The 15325-nt window shown below is 50.9% G+C and overlaps 2 protein-coding genes across 3 annotated transcripts; one reads left to right on the top strand and one right to left on the bottom strand.

Moving 5' to 3' along the window:
• Positions 1-1162: 1162 nt before the first annotated feature.
• Positions 1163-4612, top strand: Plp2 (proteolipid protein 2). Its single transcript, NM_019755.5, has 5 exons — positions 1163-1410; positions 2795-2950; positions 3043-3138; positions 3536-3626; positions 4047-4612. Exons 1-5 carry the CDS (start codon positions 1315-1317, stop codon positions 4064-4066), a joined length of 459 nt encoding a protein of 152 aa, NP_062729.1. The 5' UTR covers positions 1163-1314; the 3' UTR covers positions 4067-4612.
• On the bottom strand, positions 4356-15174 carry Prickle3 (prickle planar cell polarity protein 3). Of its 2 annotated transcripts, NM_001290624.1 has the most exons (9): positions 15053-15174; positions 13847-13932; positions 12834-13017; positions 8975-9088; positions 8563-8700; positions 7420-7623; positions 7140-7326; positions 5982-6281; positions 4367-5441 (listed from the first exon to the last, which is right to left on the bottom strand). In NM_001290624.1, the coding sequence occupies exons 1-9, from the start codon at positions 15092-15094 to the stop codon at positions 4822-4824; spliced, it is 1875 nt and encodes a 624-aa protein (NP_001277553.1). In that variant the 5' UTR covers positions 15095-15174; the 3' UTR covers positions 4367-4821. The 2 variants fall into 2 exon arrangements, with proteins under 2 accessions (XP_006527715.1, NP_001277553.1); XM_006527652.2 differs by lacking the exons at positions 13847-13932; positions 15053-15174 and having other exon boundaries at positions 4356-5441; positions 8975-9382; positions 12834-12923.
• Between the last annotated feature and the right edge of the window lie 151 nt (positions 15175-15325).

Here is a 15325-nt window from a genome sequence, read left to right as displayed (position 1 = left end):
GCTTAGGAACACACCTCAAAAAGTCAACGTTTGTACCCCAAATTATACTCAAAGACCATCCCCTTACCTTGCCCAACTCTCAGCAAAAATGTGTGCTTTCTCTAGTCTTTCCCTAAAGCTTGTTTGGCCTCTCTTCTCAGAACCATAAAACAGAGGTCCAGTACCGAGGCCGAGAAGAAGTCTTGCCTGGAATTGGCCAGCACGGGTTACTGGGGGGGCTAGGCTCGAAGCAGACTGATGATATAGTCACTAGTATCCACCAGGTCGATCACCAGGTTCCGTTCCCAGTCTCTGCAGCACTGTCACCACCACTGCCCAAACTCTGGGAACTGACTGCATCCTCCTCATCCCAGTTTGGTACCAGTTGACTACAGAACCTGACCTGACCCAATCAGAAACACCTTTCAATTTTTATTCATCTCACTTATTGTGAACAATTACACCAGATCCAGGGGGAATTAAGTCTTACTACCTCAGACCCTGCCTGTTAGGTGGTTCTCAACCTCCCTAAAACTGCGACCCTTTAATACAGTTCCTCATGCTGTAGGACTCCTGACCACGACATTATTTTTGCTGCCACTTCATAAGTGCATTTTTGTTACTGTTAGGAATTGCAGTGTAAACATCTGTGTTTTCTGATGATCTCAAGGGACCCCTGTGAAAGGATCGTTGGACCCCAAAGGGGTCCTTACTCACAGGTGGAGAACCACTGCTCTATGCAAAGGGAAAACTTTTTAAAATTCAGAGCACTCCGAATTCAGGAAACATACCTGGCCTCGAGAATTTCGAGTTTAAACAGGGCCTCAGCTACCCCTTTTTCAGCTAAGGAAACTATTACTTCTTGACCTTTTGGCTAAGTTCAAAAGTAGAAAATCGAGTCACTCCCTTCCAAAGCCAGATTCCCTCGGTAGCTCTTTTGCATTAAAAAGAAAGAAAGAAAGAAAGAAAGAAGGAAAGAAAGAAAGAAAGAAAGAAAGAAAGAAAGAAAGAAAGAAAGAAAGAAAGAAAAAGTGAAGGGTCTACATATTCTTGCTCCTGGTACCTGGAGTTTCCAGGCACCTTGTAGATAAGGCTGTGTGCGGGACCCGTATCGTCTTCGGCCGCAGGGCAAAGGGGGCTTCCGGGGCGGCCTCCACCTGGCCCGGCCCCCTCCGGCCCCGCCTGCTTTGCTAGGCGCGGTGATTCATTCCCTCCTTTGCCCGGGGGGCCCCCTTCCCGGCCAGACGGCGGGACAGACGGCTGGGTGTGCAGCGACCTCGAACCCGTGAGCCAGAAAGCAGAGCTTCTGCGTCCCAGGGACTCCAGTACACCACCATGGCGGATTCTGAGCGTCTCTCGGCCCCCGGCTGCTGGTTAGCCTGCACCAGCTTCTCGCGCACCAAAAAGGGAATTCTCCTGTTTGCTGAGATTGTGAGTGTTCCCCGGCCGGAGGTTGGGTAGAGGCTGAGTGTGCAGGCTGGACCACTGGGTACGGGACTGTGGCGGTTGAGGCAGGCACGTGGTCCAGCTGCTTGCCAGTGGGATGCAGGTGGGTGAGTTTGTGGAGGAGGGTCGAAGCCAGCCAAGATGCAGGGCGTTCGGTGGGGCATGGGCGAAGGGGTGGAGAGCTGGTGGTTCACTGGTGAGGTGAGTTATCTATAACTAATGTTGGGGGCTGGGGATGTGTGGGTGCGTGTGTGGGTGTAGGTTCATAGTGGTCGGAGAGAAGGGGTCCTGGGGAGTGGGAGCCTCTCGTGGCAGGGCGTGGCCGGCCTGGGCACTAGCTGGCGGGCTGGCAGTGCGCCTAAAGGCGGGGCCTGTTGGGGTGGGGTAGAGCTAGTCCCCTCTAGGGTAGGGCGTTCCACACTTCGCCAGTTCTTCCTTGCCCATTTGGGACTGGATGGGAGGTCCTTTGCTCTTTGGATGGTTATAGGGAACCTTGGTTTTTCCATCCCCCTCCAAGTGGGCACCGCCTTTGGGTCACTCATAAAAGAGGTGCGGTTCCTTTAACGGAGCCCTGCCCTTCTAGTGTCAGTCTCCCCCCCCCCCCTTCCCAAAGGGGTTGCCTGGGGAACCGAACGTCCCTCCCCCTCAAGGCATGGACGCTGGCGCCACAAGCGCTCACAAAACACCTGGCAGAGCCACTCCCCTCAGGGAAAGGAGAACTGAAGCACATAATTCGGCATTTTTCTTACTGGTTGACCCTGGGCAAGCCACTTAACCTCTCTGTGACTCACTTTCCTCCTGTGTAAAATAAATGTATCTAGCTCATTAGATTCTCGTGATGATTAAGTGGAATACGACGTGTAAAGCCCTTAGACAATGCTTGGAAGAACACTGAGCATGCGAGAGGTGTTTCGTAATTATCAGATGTCATTTTCTCACTCCTGGTAGTTATTTGAGAAAAATGTTTTTTTTTTTTCTCTTTCTTCCCCATCCTCCCCTACCGTCTCTGGAGCGTGGGTGCAACCTAGGGCCTTGCATATGTTATGCAAATGCTCAGCCACTGAGCTACATCTTGGAAAGTAGATTTCCTCCCCTCCCCCATGGATATTTAGGTTTGAGAGCCCTCTTTTCTAATTTTTTTTTGTTTGTTTTTTTGTTTTTCAAAACAGGGTTTCTCTGTATAGATAGCCTTGGCTGCCCTGGAACTCACTCTGTAGACCAGGCTGGCCTCGAACTCAGAAATCCGCCTGCCTCTGCCTCCTGAGTGCTGGGATTAAAGGCGTGCGCCACCAAGCCCGGCTCCCTCTTTTCTAATTTAAACCATTGCTTTTAACCCGTGGCTGATTGAGCTCCGTTGCTCCCCTCTCAGATACTGTGCCTGGTGATCTTGATTTGCTTCAGTGCATCTACAACATCGGCCTACTCCTCCCTGTCGGTGATTGAGATGATCTGTGCTGCTGTCTTACTTGTCTTCTACACGTGTGACCTGCACTCCAAGATATCATTCATCAACTGGCCTTGGACTGTGAGAAAGGGGCCGGCAGTGCCGGGGCTGGGCAGGGGTTGGGACGTTGGAATGGTCTGCAGCTCTCACCTTTTTCTTGGCCCACTTCGCAGGACTTCTTCAGATCCCTCATAGCAACCATCCTGTACCTGATCACCTCCATTGTTGTCCTTGTAGAAGGAAGAGGCAGCTCCAGAGTTGTCGCTGGGGTAAGGGGCCCAAGAAACAGATGCAAAGTCTGGCCGCAGCAAGGATCATTTGGTGTGAAAACACTGTCCCTTGTCAGACACAGATCTTGTGAGAGGCAAAGGCAGCCCCTTTGTCAACCTGTTAGACTACCACGTGCTAGAACTTTGTCTCTAGTTGTAGGAAGCAAGCCCTCTGCATATGGGGCAATGGGGGTGTCTGTCCTGTGCTGAGAGGTATTGGGGAGATGGGGAGGTAGTAAGCATTCAGACTTCTGACCAGTCCCAGAGGTTTCCAGCCTTCCTAGCATGAGACTGGCGTCACTAACCTACAAGGGCCCCTCCCTGGAGGTGGATACAAAGACATGGGGGCTCAGTAGCAATGCCCCCTAATCCAGTCTCTTCACTCCTATCTATCCAGATACTGGGCTTACTTGCTACGTTGCTCTTTGGCTACGATGCATACATCACCTTCCCTCTAAAGCAGCAAAGACATACAGCAGCTCCCACTGGTAAGTGTGTGTGTGTACACGTATGTGCACACGTGTGTGCATGAACACTGAGAGCAGAAACAAACAAAAGGGCTGGGCAGTGGGAGCAAACACCTTTAATCCCAGCACCCTGGAGGCAGATCTCTGTGAGTTCAAAGCCAGCTTGGTCAATATAGTAAGTTCCAGGACAGCCAGAGGTATACATAGTTAGAACCTGTTTTTTTGTTGTTGTTTTTGGTTTTTTTGTTTTTAAAAAAAAAAAAATTAAGGGAAAAAAAAGGAAGAAAAAGGAAAAGGACCTCCTAGGGGAAGATATGACTGCCAACTGTGTCCCTTATTGATTCTTAATGTCTTTTGTGTCATGAAATGCCATGTGTCAGCATTCCTGTCTGTATAAATAGGCCTCTAGATTCATCGATGCTTTCTTTCTTCCTCCTGCAGACCCCACTGATGGCCCGTGATCGTCTTTCAGCTGTCTCTGCTACCTGTCAATAGCTCCTCCATCAAAAACTTTCCTCCTGTCGGGCGGTGGTGGTGCTCGCCTTTCCTCCAAGCTCTCAGGAGGCAGAGGCAGGTGGATCCCTGTGAGTTTGAGGCCAGGGCTACACAGTGAGATCCTGTCTCTAAAACAATTCCTTCTCCGGTTTCCACAACACTCCAGCCAATTCTCTGACCCCATTGAAAGTGCTTATGGTACAAGAGATTGAACCTAGAGCCGTGTGCATACTAGGCAAGTATTCTCCACTGAGCTACATCCCTGTAAAAGTGCCTTTATTGGGAGTTTTGTCTTCCAGCCTGCCAATCAACCCATCTGGGTGTGGCCACCTTTATGGGTGTGCCTAGATTCCCCTTTGCTCTGCAGTACCAGCAGCCGACATCAGTTCTGCTTGAACCATATCCCCACATAAGCTACAAAATGAGTGACCCACTACAAATAACCTTTTTCTCTGTGTGGGGTGAGCTGTGAAGGGCTAAATAAACAATAAAAATAATGTTTAAGTCTATAATGAATAAGTTAACTTTTTTTGATGTTAGCATCGGAAATTGAGGCAAAACCATTGGATCCAAGAAGCCAGGCCTGTTTCTTTAACAACTATTACATTGCTTCGCTAATACAAACAAGATGGAGTGCAGAAGGGGACCATGACTTAGTTTAGGACAATCATCATTTACACTGACTTTAGAAAGGTAGAATTCCTTCTAAAGTTGCCTTCCTTTAAGCCACGATGCAGTTCTTGTCCCGGGTCTGGCGAGGCATCACGGGGTGAGACTCCTGGACAAGTGGCTGGGCTGGGGAGTTAAAGGTTTCGGTTGAGGTGTCCTGAGTGGTCCTGGGCCTGCACAGGTGAGGGGGCAGTGGGATACGTTCCCCCAGGAAGAAGCCATCATCCTCAGAAGACTCTGAACTGGGGCTGGAGGGTGAGCTGGAGCAAGATCCTGAATCTGAACCTGATCCCAAGTCACAGCGATGGTGGCCATGTCTGCCAGGATGGTGGTGGTGATGGTGGCTCCCTCGGCGGCGGTGCCGCTGGCGCCGGCGGCGATGATGGTGGTGGTGGTGGCAGCTGGGGGTCCTGGGTGGGGGACTTCGTGGTCTACGGCGCTGGGCTGGAGGTGCACTAAGGGTCCTTCGTGGACCTCCTTCAGACACCAGAGGGTCTCGGAAGCTGACACGAGGTGTACTTTGGCGACCAAAGGCATTATCATCTGGATGCGGGGCAGGATGGCCAGGGGATTCTGTGGGTGGCTCAGGAGCACTGCGGAGTCCCAGTTCAGGCATAGAATGGCGGTGGGGGGCCCCTCTCAGAAAGTGGGAGGGCTCTTCAGGGCCTGCAGCTGGGAAAAAGGAAAGATGGACGACACCAGATATGTGCTTGTCCTGGCTGGCCCTTACCTCAGGAAAGATTTGGGAATGATTTCTTCCCCCTACTAGGACTAGGAAGTGGGACAGGGGTCAGACACTGGATACCCCAAAGTTTGCCTCTTGCTTCAGGCCTTGGGTGGAGAGAAGGATAGGGAGTAAATTAGCATGAGTAGGGAAGGTTTGGCCAGGAAATGGGCAGATGGGTTGGCCAGAAGCGGGTATTATTAAGGGCTGGAGTAGATTTTTGTTGAGATAGAACAAAGGGGAAGCCTGGGTGTAGTGGGTAGAAGGTGACCGGTTGCCTGAAGTGAGGGAATTACTTCAGCTCAGGATGGGACGAGTTAAGGTGTAAAGGCTTTGCAGGCACAGGGTGGACTAGGGTCAGCAGAAAGGTGGGGTCAGGGCAAGAGACTAGTCCTGAAATGGAGAAAGATGGGCCCAGCTATCTAGAGATAGATGCTACAGGATAAGACTGGGCAGCCCAGGAAAGGCCTGGTGGAGGTGGGGCTCACCAGGCTCTGCCTTGGTACAGGTGCCTTTGCTGGCTGTCTCTGATGTCCCCTCCGTAGCTGAGAAAGAAGCTGTAGAAGTTGTGAGCGGTGTGGTGACGGTGCCGGCGCTCCAGCTGCGTCGGCCGGGCCCTGGAGCAGTGGTCTCAGACCCAAGGCTGCAGGCTCGTGAGCAGAAGATCAGGCCTCGGCGTGGCAGGAAAGGGCGGCCCAGAAGAGGTCGACTGCAACGGCTACAGCAGAAGCAGCGATCTGAAGCGTGCCAGTGTTGGCCCTCATAAGCCATCTGGCCCTGGTCCAGGCCTGTGAGGACAAACACACGTGGGGAAACTGAGGGAGCACTCATGGGCTACCCTACCTAAGTGGGCTCTTTCTTAGGAAGAGGTGGGGGATTTGAAGTAGGGGACCCTGACTTTTCTCCTCACTTCCAGAAGGGAGCCTTTCTGTGGAGAAAGCAGATAATGTGAGATTTAACCCTCCTCTCCCTTATCTCTTGGGAATGGTGCTTTCTCTTTCTTTCCTACCATAAGCATAGCTGGGCACTGAGCTCTTACACGTGGCCATTAGGAGCGCCAGTCAGCTTTAGGTAGAAGGCAAATAAATGGAAGGCTGGAACTGGAAAGAGGTGTGGTTGTTGGGGGTGGGGCTTAGGGAGGAGCGGGATTTGGTGGGAAAGAAGCCAGTTTAAGAAGGTAGGATGTCCAAAAAGGTAGGGTGTGCTAGAAAGCAGGACTTCAGGTAGGATGAGGGAGGGAGGAAGGTGGAAAGGAAGAGAATATAGCTCTGCATGGTAAAGGCTTCCTTTTAGCGTGCTGGAATCAGACGGTGCTCTGTAGGTTCAGTTAGGTGTTGTAGGGGCGGCTGATATGTTGGTGGAATTTAGAAAGCATGACATAGGCTGGGGAAGATAGATAAGTGATAGAAAATCTGTTGGGCATGGTAGGAGCTCTGGCCCTGAGTCCCATCTCCAGCACCAAAGGAAAGGAGGGAGGTGGAGAAGGAGCTTTGTGGAGAGGGAGGGAGGGAGGGAGGGAGGGAGGGAGGGAGAGAGAGAGAGAGAGAGAGAGAGAGAGAGAGAGAGAGAGAGAGAGAGAGGTAAGTGGGGCTATGGCCTAGCTGTTTGTATGCCCCTTTGTCTTGTCCCAGCACGTTCTCACCCACCGATGTGTTCCCCACAGCCATCACAGTATTCCGCATGGCGGGCCTCATAGCAGGCACAGCAGTGGGGGCGGCTCTGACGCATGACATAGCGCTGCCCTCCTAACGAAGCTTCACACTCGAAACAGCAGAAGTGACCCATGTGCCAGTGTCGCCCCTCCGCCTCCGTACATTCAGGGGAGAAGATGATCTGTAAGGCACAGATCACCACGGGGCTGTCGAAAGAGCTTGCTTCTGGCTCAGTCCACCCTCCATTCCCACCTCTGGTCAGGGCGGCACAAACCTCATCACACGCTTGGCAGCGAGGACGCAGACACTCAGCATGGTGGCGCCCACAGTAGACCTTGCCAGCATGATAGAAGTAGATGAGGTCAACCAGCAGCTCCTGGCACGTGGTACACACAAAGCACTGAGGGTGCCAACAGGCACCAAGGCCTGCGCGGCTGGCAAAGACTGCAATGTCCCCACCGCCGATCTGCTTGCCACACTGCCAAATGACAGATGCCACCACAGTCACCAAGAGAGTCAGATGGATGGGGTCAGCCAAGCATGTGAGAACTTGGCCTCTCCCATGATGAAACTTTGCATATTTTCTTATGACAGGATCTCACGCAGCCCAGGCTGGTTCTGAATTTAATATACAGCTATGGCTGGCCTTAAACCCCTGATTTTCCAGCAACCAGCATCTCCTATGGGATAAATCTGAGATAGTTTCCACTCACAAGTCAATCACGATTTACTCTGCTTGTGGGAAAATCATAAAGACAAGACTTAATCATGGGTGGCCTTACAGGCAAACCTTTTTCTAGGCGACTGGGGCAAATATTAAGCTGCATCCAGTGGAGGTGCTGTAGAGATAGTCTCCGCCCCACAGAGGTCTCAGCCAATGGACCTCACCAAATAGTTTTAAAGACAGGCCCCCACCCACCAGGCAAGGCCTTGGGGACAAATCCCATCAACTGTGGAGGGTTCTCCGGCAGGATTCAGACTCTGCCACTATGCATCAGTTTATTAATCTTATTATTTGTTGTTATTAATTTGCATGGTTGGGGGATAGGCTTGTGAGTGAGCTCTTTGTTTTGAAACATGGTCTTACTATGGGATGCCCTCGAATTTGACAATCCTGCCTCAGCCTCCCACATTATTGAGATTTCACGTGTGAGCCACAAGGCCCAGCTATATGGATCAGATCTTAAGAACAAGTTCTGATCACAAGAAGAGCAGAAGAGACAGTCCCTGCTCTATGCCTTCTGCATGGGGGAGAGGAAACTACAAAAGTATCCATCAAGGCCTTAGAGACAAATTAGACCCAATATGGGTATCGAAGGGACACAGTATATTCACCAGAAGGCTCTAGAGACACCCCACTGGGTGTTAAGTGGTAGGCCTCAGAGCCTTCACTTGCTGAGACCCCACTATAGCTCACCTCCTCGCAGATGGCCCCAGTAATGGTCACTGGGAAGATTCGAACGGTGGCTCGTCCCAGATTCTCCCGCTTCCTCTGCTGGCTGAAGGCTCGCAACTCTTTCTTCTCCTCCTCTTCCAGGGCCGTGCAGTACTGTGCCTGGGGAGATAAGGAGTCCTTTGGACTTCATCCACGCTCACAGAGTATATAGTTCTAGGCCATTGTCTATAAGATGCCTCCCATTGGTGAGACCCATCCCTCGCCTCTTCTCTCAAGACTCAGCTACGTTTGGTCAAGGCATGTTCCCCTTTTGGCTCCTGCTTCTCCAGGCCTTTCCTGAGCTGACCCTGCCCATTTCTTGTCAGTTAGCCCTGGATTTGTCCAGGCCGTACCCCACTCCTGGCATGCCCGCCCAGCCTTCTCCCCTCCTCACCTCACTGTCGTGTGGGGGTAGCTGGTGCAGTAGCTGCTTTATTCTGTATTTCTCCCCAGGACTGTTGACATAGGGGACCTTGTCCTCTGGAAGGCAACTGAAAAACTGGTAAACCTGGGAGGACGTGAAAGGGTGAGAGAAAACAATTACAGTTAGGGATGAGCTAGGATACAGCGAGGTCATGGGTCCCTGGTTCTATGGGAAAATTAAAGCCATCTGAAGGGCACTTGTCCTGAAGCCAATCTCTTTCTCGAAACTCCTGAATGGTTGAAGGGACCGCAGGGCAAACTCTGCTCTCTTCTTCCCTTTAGAGCAAAACTTCTCAAAAGAGTTGAGCATTCCTGCCCAGTCTGCTTCCTTTGCTCCCATTGTATCTTGGCCCAACTCAGGTCACTGGGGATGTCTGTGCTGTAAAAAAATAAAATCATTGTTCTCGTCTTAGTCCTCATTGGTTAGAGCATCCTTAGTCCAGGTCCCTGCTGATTACTCTTGCTTCCTGAAAACAGTTTCTTCCTTGGGCCTCCAGAATACCACAAAGCCCCAGGTTCCTTCCTTCCTTCCTCACTGGCTGTTTGTCTCATTCTTTATTGTTCCTCAACTAGTAGACATCTGAATATGGGATGGTTATAGGGCTGAGTCTTTGGTCCCCTTGCCTCTGTCTATATATACCTTGTTAAAAATTGTGGGGCTAGAGAGATGGCTGAGCGGTTAAGAGCACTGACTGCTCTTCTGAAGGTTCTGAGTTCAAATACCAGCAACCACATGGTGGCTCACAACCATCCTTAATGACATCTGACTCCCTCTCCTGGCGTGTCTGAAGACAGCTACAGTGTACTTACATATAAAATAAATAATAAATAAAATCTTTAAAAAAAAAAGAAAGAAATTGCATTCACCTTGGCTATAATGGTGATCTGTTGGCTAAGGTGCCAAAAATGCAGCTCCGAGACCTCTCCCCATGTCCTAGGTAATGTGGTTATGTAACTAGCACCACCAACTCTTATTCAAACTTGCTCTTTGTTGGCCTTTTTAAAAAAATCTCTCCTTCCCTGACCTTTCCTCTTTGAGATGGGGGACTCAATATCTAGTTCTTGTTGGTTTGGCCCCTGCAATTTAGATCAGGCCGGCCTTGGTCTCCTAAGGGCTGGGATTACAGGTATGCACTACTGTGCTTAGTTTACCTAAGCTTCTTTCCCTTTTTTTAGGTTTTTCAAGACAGACAGGGTTTTACTATGTAGTAGACCAGGCTCGCCTCGAACTCACAGAGATCCTGCCTGCCTCTGTTTCCCAAGTGCTGGGATTAAAGGTGTGCACCATTCTCATACTACTTCATTCACCCATTCATCTTTAGAGTCATCTTTTACTTCTCAATCCCCAGCTCTGTCTCTCTCATATATATGTTAACTATGTAGGTGCCTGGAGCTTGATATATGGACCAGGTTGACCTTGAACACACAAAGATCTACCTGCCTCAGCATCTCAGATGCTTCAGATGCTGGTACTGAAAGCCTGTGCAACTATGCTTGGCTTTGCATTTATTTCTCTCTCTCTCTCTCTCTCTCTCTCTCTCTCTCCCTCTCCCTCTCCCTCTCCCTCTCCCTCTCCCTCTCCCTGTCCCCCCCCCACCTAGTTAGGGTTTCTCTGTGTAGCTCTGGCTATCCTGGTACTCCCTCTGTAGACCAGGCTGGCCTTGAACATTGAAGGATCTGCCTGCCTCTGCCTCCCCAGTGCTGGAATTCAAGCCATGTGCCCGGCCTGATTTCTTTTCTTAAAGACTGGAACTTGTTATGTAGCCTAGGCTGCGCTGGGTCACATAGTGAGTTCCAGTCCAATAAAGGGACACAGAGCCCTGTATCCTACCAAAACAACAAAAGAATAATGTATCTAGGATTGAGGCTGGGAGGTTGGGAGGTTTCCCACACTCAGTGGTAGTGCATGTACAAAGGTGCAGTGCCTTAGTCCTAGCACTGTGTAGATTTCCAAAAGCAAGCCTCACTCAGCAGTGACCCCGAGTATTGACATAGCTTCCTAGTCAGCAGACCTCATTCCACCCTTGCTATTACAGGCTGTTATAGCAGCCAGATATACTGTTACATAAGAAGACAAGCCATGCCCCTCTTCTCACAGTCTTCTTGAGCCTCTCCCCTCAGAGTAAAGTTGTCTCCATGACCCTCTCCATCCGTTCCTCTGCCCTTCCCTGCAGGCACTCTCACTTTGCCCACTCTGCTCCTGCCCCACTGGTCTCCTCACATTTCTTCACACAGATGTGCCAAGCACACCGTGCCTCTGTCCCTTGGCATTTCTACTTACTTAGCCTGGACTGTGCCAACTTCAGATCTCTGTAAGGCTCACTTCACCTCCTTCAGGGAGGTTCAGATAGGGCTTGCCTGGGCACTCTATTTATAATCCTGGCCGCCCTTCCTTTCCTCCCTCCGCTTTTGTTTTTTTTTACTTCCATATCCCTTATGCCACCTGATGCACAGTCATGCCTTTCCGAGAGTCCCCACACTCCAGGATTTAACTCACCAAAGACAGTTTTTAAAGATCCATATGAACAGAACACCTCTACATACTGACTATTCTTCTGAGACAGGGTTTCTCTGTGTAGCCCTGGCTATCTTGGAACTCACTCTATAGATCAGGCTGGCATTGAACTCACAGAGATCCTTTTTGCCTTTGCCTCCCAAGTGCTGGGATTAAAAGAGTGCACCACCACTTCCCAATAGCATGCATATTTTTTCTTGCCATTATTGTTATTTTTTAAATAGGGTCTTATTATTACTCCTGGCTGGCCTGGCATTCTCTCTATATAACATACAGCCTCAAATTTGTGGTGCTTTTCCTGCTTTAGTCTTCCCAGGGCTGGGATTACAGGCATGTATTACCACACCCAGCTATTTTTTTTTCCTGAACACTATCTTCTTTTTTCTTGGCTGTGGGCTTGAGTCCAAGGCCTTGTACATGTTAGGCATGTTCTTTACAACAGAGCCACAAATGCCAGACCAGACATAATACAACTGCCTATCTGACATTTACAGTGTAGCACGGACTATAATCTAGAAAAGATTTGAAGTGTAGAGAAGATGTTTAGATTATATACAAAAATAATGTGCCATTTTACATAAGGTGTAGGGTATATACAGATATTATGGAGTTTTATAAAAGAGACAAGAATTTTTGGATGTTGGTATTCCCGTGTGGGAATATAAGTGCCAGCACGTGTGTGCATATGTGTGTAATTTGGTGCTGGAGTTAAAACCCAGGGTCAAATACATGCTAGGGCAAAAGCTCTATGCCTGAACCATGCCCTCAGCCTTTGTTTTATGCTTTCTTTACTGTCTGTCCTCAGTGCCTAGACGTGTCCAACAAGTGGCGAATGCTCAGTACCATTGAATGCATGCATAATTCAATGGAGACATAGTGAATGACATGCTGAGATAGTCTGGAGTAAAGGATAGAATAGAAATGGGGCTGGAGAGATAGTTCAGTGGCTAAAAGTGCTCTCCTGCTCATCCAGAGAACTGGAACTCAGTTTCCAGCACACACACATGCCAGCTGACAACCTTTATAACTCCACTTCCAATGGATCTGATACCCTCTTCTGGTCTCTTCAGGCACCTGTACACACACACACACACACACACACACACACACACACACACACCTTTAAAAAAGAATGGGATGAAAAATGAACAAGACCCAGAGGAATTGGCCCAGTGATCACTCAGAACAGAGAGACACTGGTAGGTGGACCACACTTCAGCATTACTCCAGAAATAGGTCTGCACTTAAATGCATATGTGCCTGCATATGTGTGTGCCCATTGGGGAACTAGAGTGGGTAGCCAGCCTTTGGTCACCTGCTCCGGCTTAAGGCCAGGGGGTACCCAGGCATACTCCTCTGAGGCACAGCCTGAGTCGTCATCGGAAATGGAGTGGCGCTGGAAGTCTGAGATGAGCCGGCACATGATGCGTTCTAGGTCCACAGGTACAGTGCGTACAGCATGCTCCTCCCGCGGGCATTTGCAGTGCTGGCAGATCTTTCTGTGAGAGCCAGGATAGGAGTCAATTACTAAGGAGTGGTCCACCCAGATCTCTAGGTACTCCAGGTCCAACTGAAGGTCAGGACATGTAGATTAACACCAAAGGACTCAGAGCTGGGACAGAGCTCTGTGCCTGAGGCCAGGGCTGACAGGAGCTGAGGCTAAGAGCCAGGATCTGACTTTGCCTTGTGACCAGGCCATGGGACACTGGCTGTGCCAGGCTCAGCTTTTCGATGATGACTGGTCTGGAAATAGGGGCCTAGAGGACTGGGGGGTGGGGTGGGGGCGGGTTGGGCTGTGATTCTGGGTACAGGATATGAAGGGGTGGGGCTTCAGTTTCAGCTCTGGTGCTTGGGTCAGATCCTCTGGGAAACAGGTCTGGCAGGGGCGGGACTCCGGAGCTGAGACTAGTATCATAAATCAAGGGATTTCCTTAGGCAAACGAGTCTGTGCTCTGTGGGGTAACCTCTCCTGAAGAAAGGTCTCTAGGTTATGTGTAGGGGGAGAGGGGACACAATTGGGAGTCTGTGGGACTATGGGCTCTTAGACTTTGGGTGCAAGGCCACTGGGTATGGGGGGAAAAGTTCTGAGGCTAAGAAGGGAGGGGCCTGTGGACGGGGCTAGAAGATCGCTCTAGACATGGGACTTAGACTTGAGAGAAGATTCTTTTGGGGTTCAGGGCTGTGGAACTCTTCTGGGAACAGGTCTCTTGGGAATGAGTCAGGGGCGGGGCCCTGGAAAGAACTTTGAGGCTTCTTTCCCAACTGAGCTCTCTGTGGGCGGAGCTCAAGCAATGGGGCGGATCTCTGACAAAGGCTAGGGTCACTTACCTCCAGCCATGCAGCAGGAAGCCTGGGCACTGTTCCCTGCAGGAATTGCAAGGCTGGCCGCGGGCAGGGTCCTCTGCCTCTGGAGGCTGTGGTGGGTGGGAGCAGATGCAAGAAGAAATAAGGTGTGGGAGGAGGGAGGAAGAAGTCAACGCCTGCTACTCCACTCCCAGGCTCACAACCGCAGGCTGGGGCCTGTCTTACTGGGGGCAGCGCTGGGCAGGCTGAGACCGCGCCTGGAGCGCGGGGGAGGAGGAAGCATTCAAATCAGAGGCAGGGCAGCTGAGACTACTTTCCTGTATTCCCTTTCCAGGGAATTCTTCTGTCTGGGCTGGTCTGTCCCTCTTTAGTTCTCAGACAGGTCTGTCAGAGAGAGAGTCCTCTACCTACTAGAGCAGAGACCCTAGTCTGGGCATTCCCTCCCAAGTCTCCCTTCAATATCCAGGGCTCCAGCAGCACTCCAGTCCCACAGGGCAGGCGTCTGAGAACCTCTCCTTTCCCTGGGATCCCTCATGGACTCTGGGCAATGCCATTCCCTCAGAAGTTCTCCCGCCCCTCCCCCAAACCCTGGCTCCATCTCTCCTACCTGAGGACCGCAGGCCATCCCTGCTCCATTCAGAAAGCCCTAGCCCAAGAAATCTTTCTCTTTACCCGTCATAGTTTAGGACTACTCTCTTTTTTGGTCCAGATTCCACCTTTCTTGGTTAAAGATCTTTCAAAACAAGAGAGACACCATCCTATCTAGGAGGTCAGCTTCCAGACTCCGATGGAAACCTGAAATTCTTCTGATCCTAAATCTTAGTTCATTGACTCTTGGTACCCAGGGATGAAGGACCCCCACTTTCACTCTACAGTCCTTCAATGTATGAGGTCCCTTAATCAGACACTCAGGATACCCCACTCTTGCTCAACCTCAAATCTCAAGCCCCTATTCTTTTCACCTTTCAGATTAATTCACAGATAAGGGGGGCATCCCCAGATTGCAACAGTGATAAAAGTATGAGGCGTGTTAGGGGCTTGAGCCACCATATCTACACGTTTTTGCATCCAGGATTCTACTTCAGTCTCTGTGCCCCAGTCTGGGAAAGCTGGGGAAGGGAGTTCCCAGATCCTCCCTTAGGGTGCCTCCCCTCTGTCCCGGTGCCCTGCCCCCCTCGCCTGGATCTTAGTTTACCCCTGACCCCCACCACTGTCCTGAGCCCTGCTCACCGCACGCCCAGAGCGGCGCCTCCGGGACCCACGCGCGAACATGGCGCGCCCAGACAGATTCAAGCACGGCTGGTTCCGACGAATGGAGTCGGCTGCCACGGCGCGTCGGGCCTGGCAGCTCTGTTCCGTAAACTTGACTTAGTGGGAGGAGCACGCTTTCTAGGGCCCGCCCCACGGCCTGTGTAGTGTCTCAGTCACCCTGGTGTCCCCTATCTAAAGGTGAGTGCCTTGCTGGAAAGCCCATTATTGGCGTTCATCCCAGGGCTAGAGCCG

This window comes from Mus musculus, chromosome X (genome assembly GCF_000001635.26).
Source record: "Mus musculus strain C57BL/6J chromosome X, GRCm38.p6 C57BL/6J".
Lineage (NCBI taxonomy): Eukaryota > Metazoa > Chordata > Mammalia > Rodentia > Muridae > Mus > Mus musculus.
This window is presented reverse-complemented; position numbering and strand designations above follow the sequence as displayed.

Coding starts and splice junctions, on each gene's coding strand:
- Prickle3 (NM_001290624.1), bottom strand. CDS start 15,094: ATGTTCGCGCGTGGGTCCCGGAGGCGCCGCTCTGGGCGTGCG. Junction 13,018..13,846: donor TTCCTGCTGCATGGCTGGAG/GTAAGTGACCCT, acceptor TGGCTCTCACAG/AAAGATCTGCCAGCACTGCA. Junction 7,327..7,419: donor GCTGCCAAGCGTGTGATGAG/GTTTGTGCCGCC, acceptor TGTGCCTTACAG/ATCATCTTCTCCCCTGAATG.
- Plp2 (NM_019755.5), top strand. CDS start 1,315: ATGGCGGATTCTGAGCGTCTCTCGGCCCCCGGCTGCTGGTTAGCCTGC. Junction 2,951..3,042: donor TCATCAACTGGCCTTGGACT/GTGAGAAAGGGG, acceptor CCCACTTCGCAG/GACTTCTTCAGATCCCTCAT. Junction 3,627..4,046: donor ACATACAGCAGCTCCCACTG/GTAAGTGTGTGT, acceptor TTCCTCCTGCAG/ACCCCACTGATGGCCCGTGA.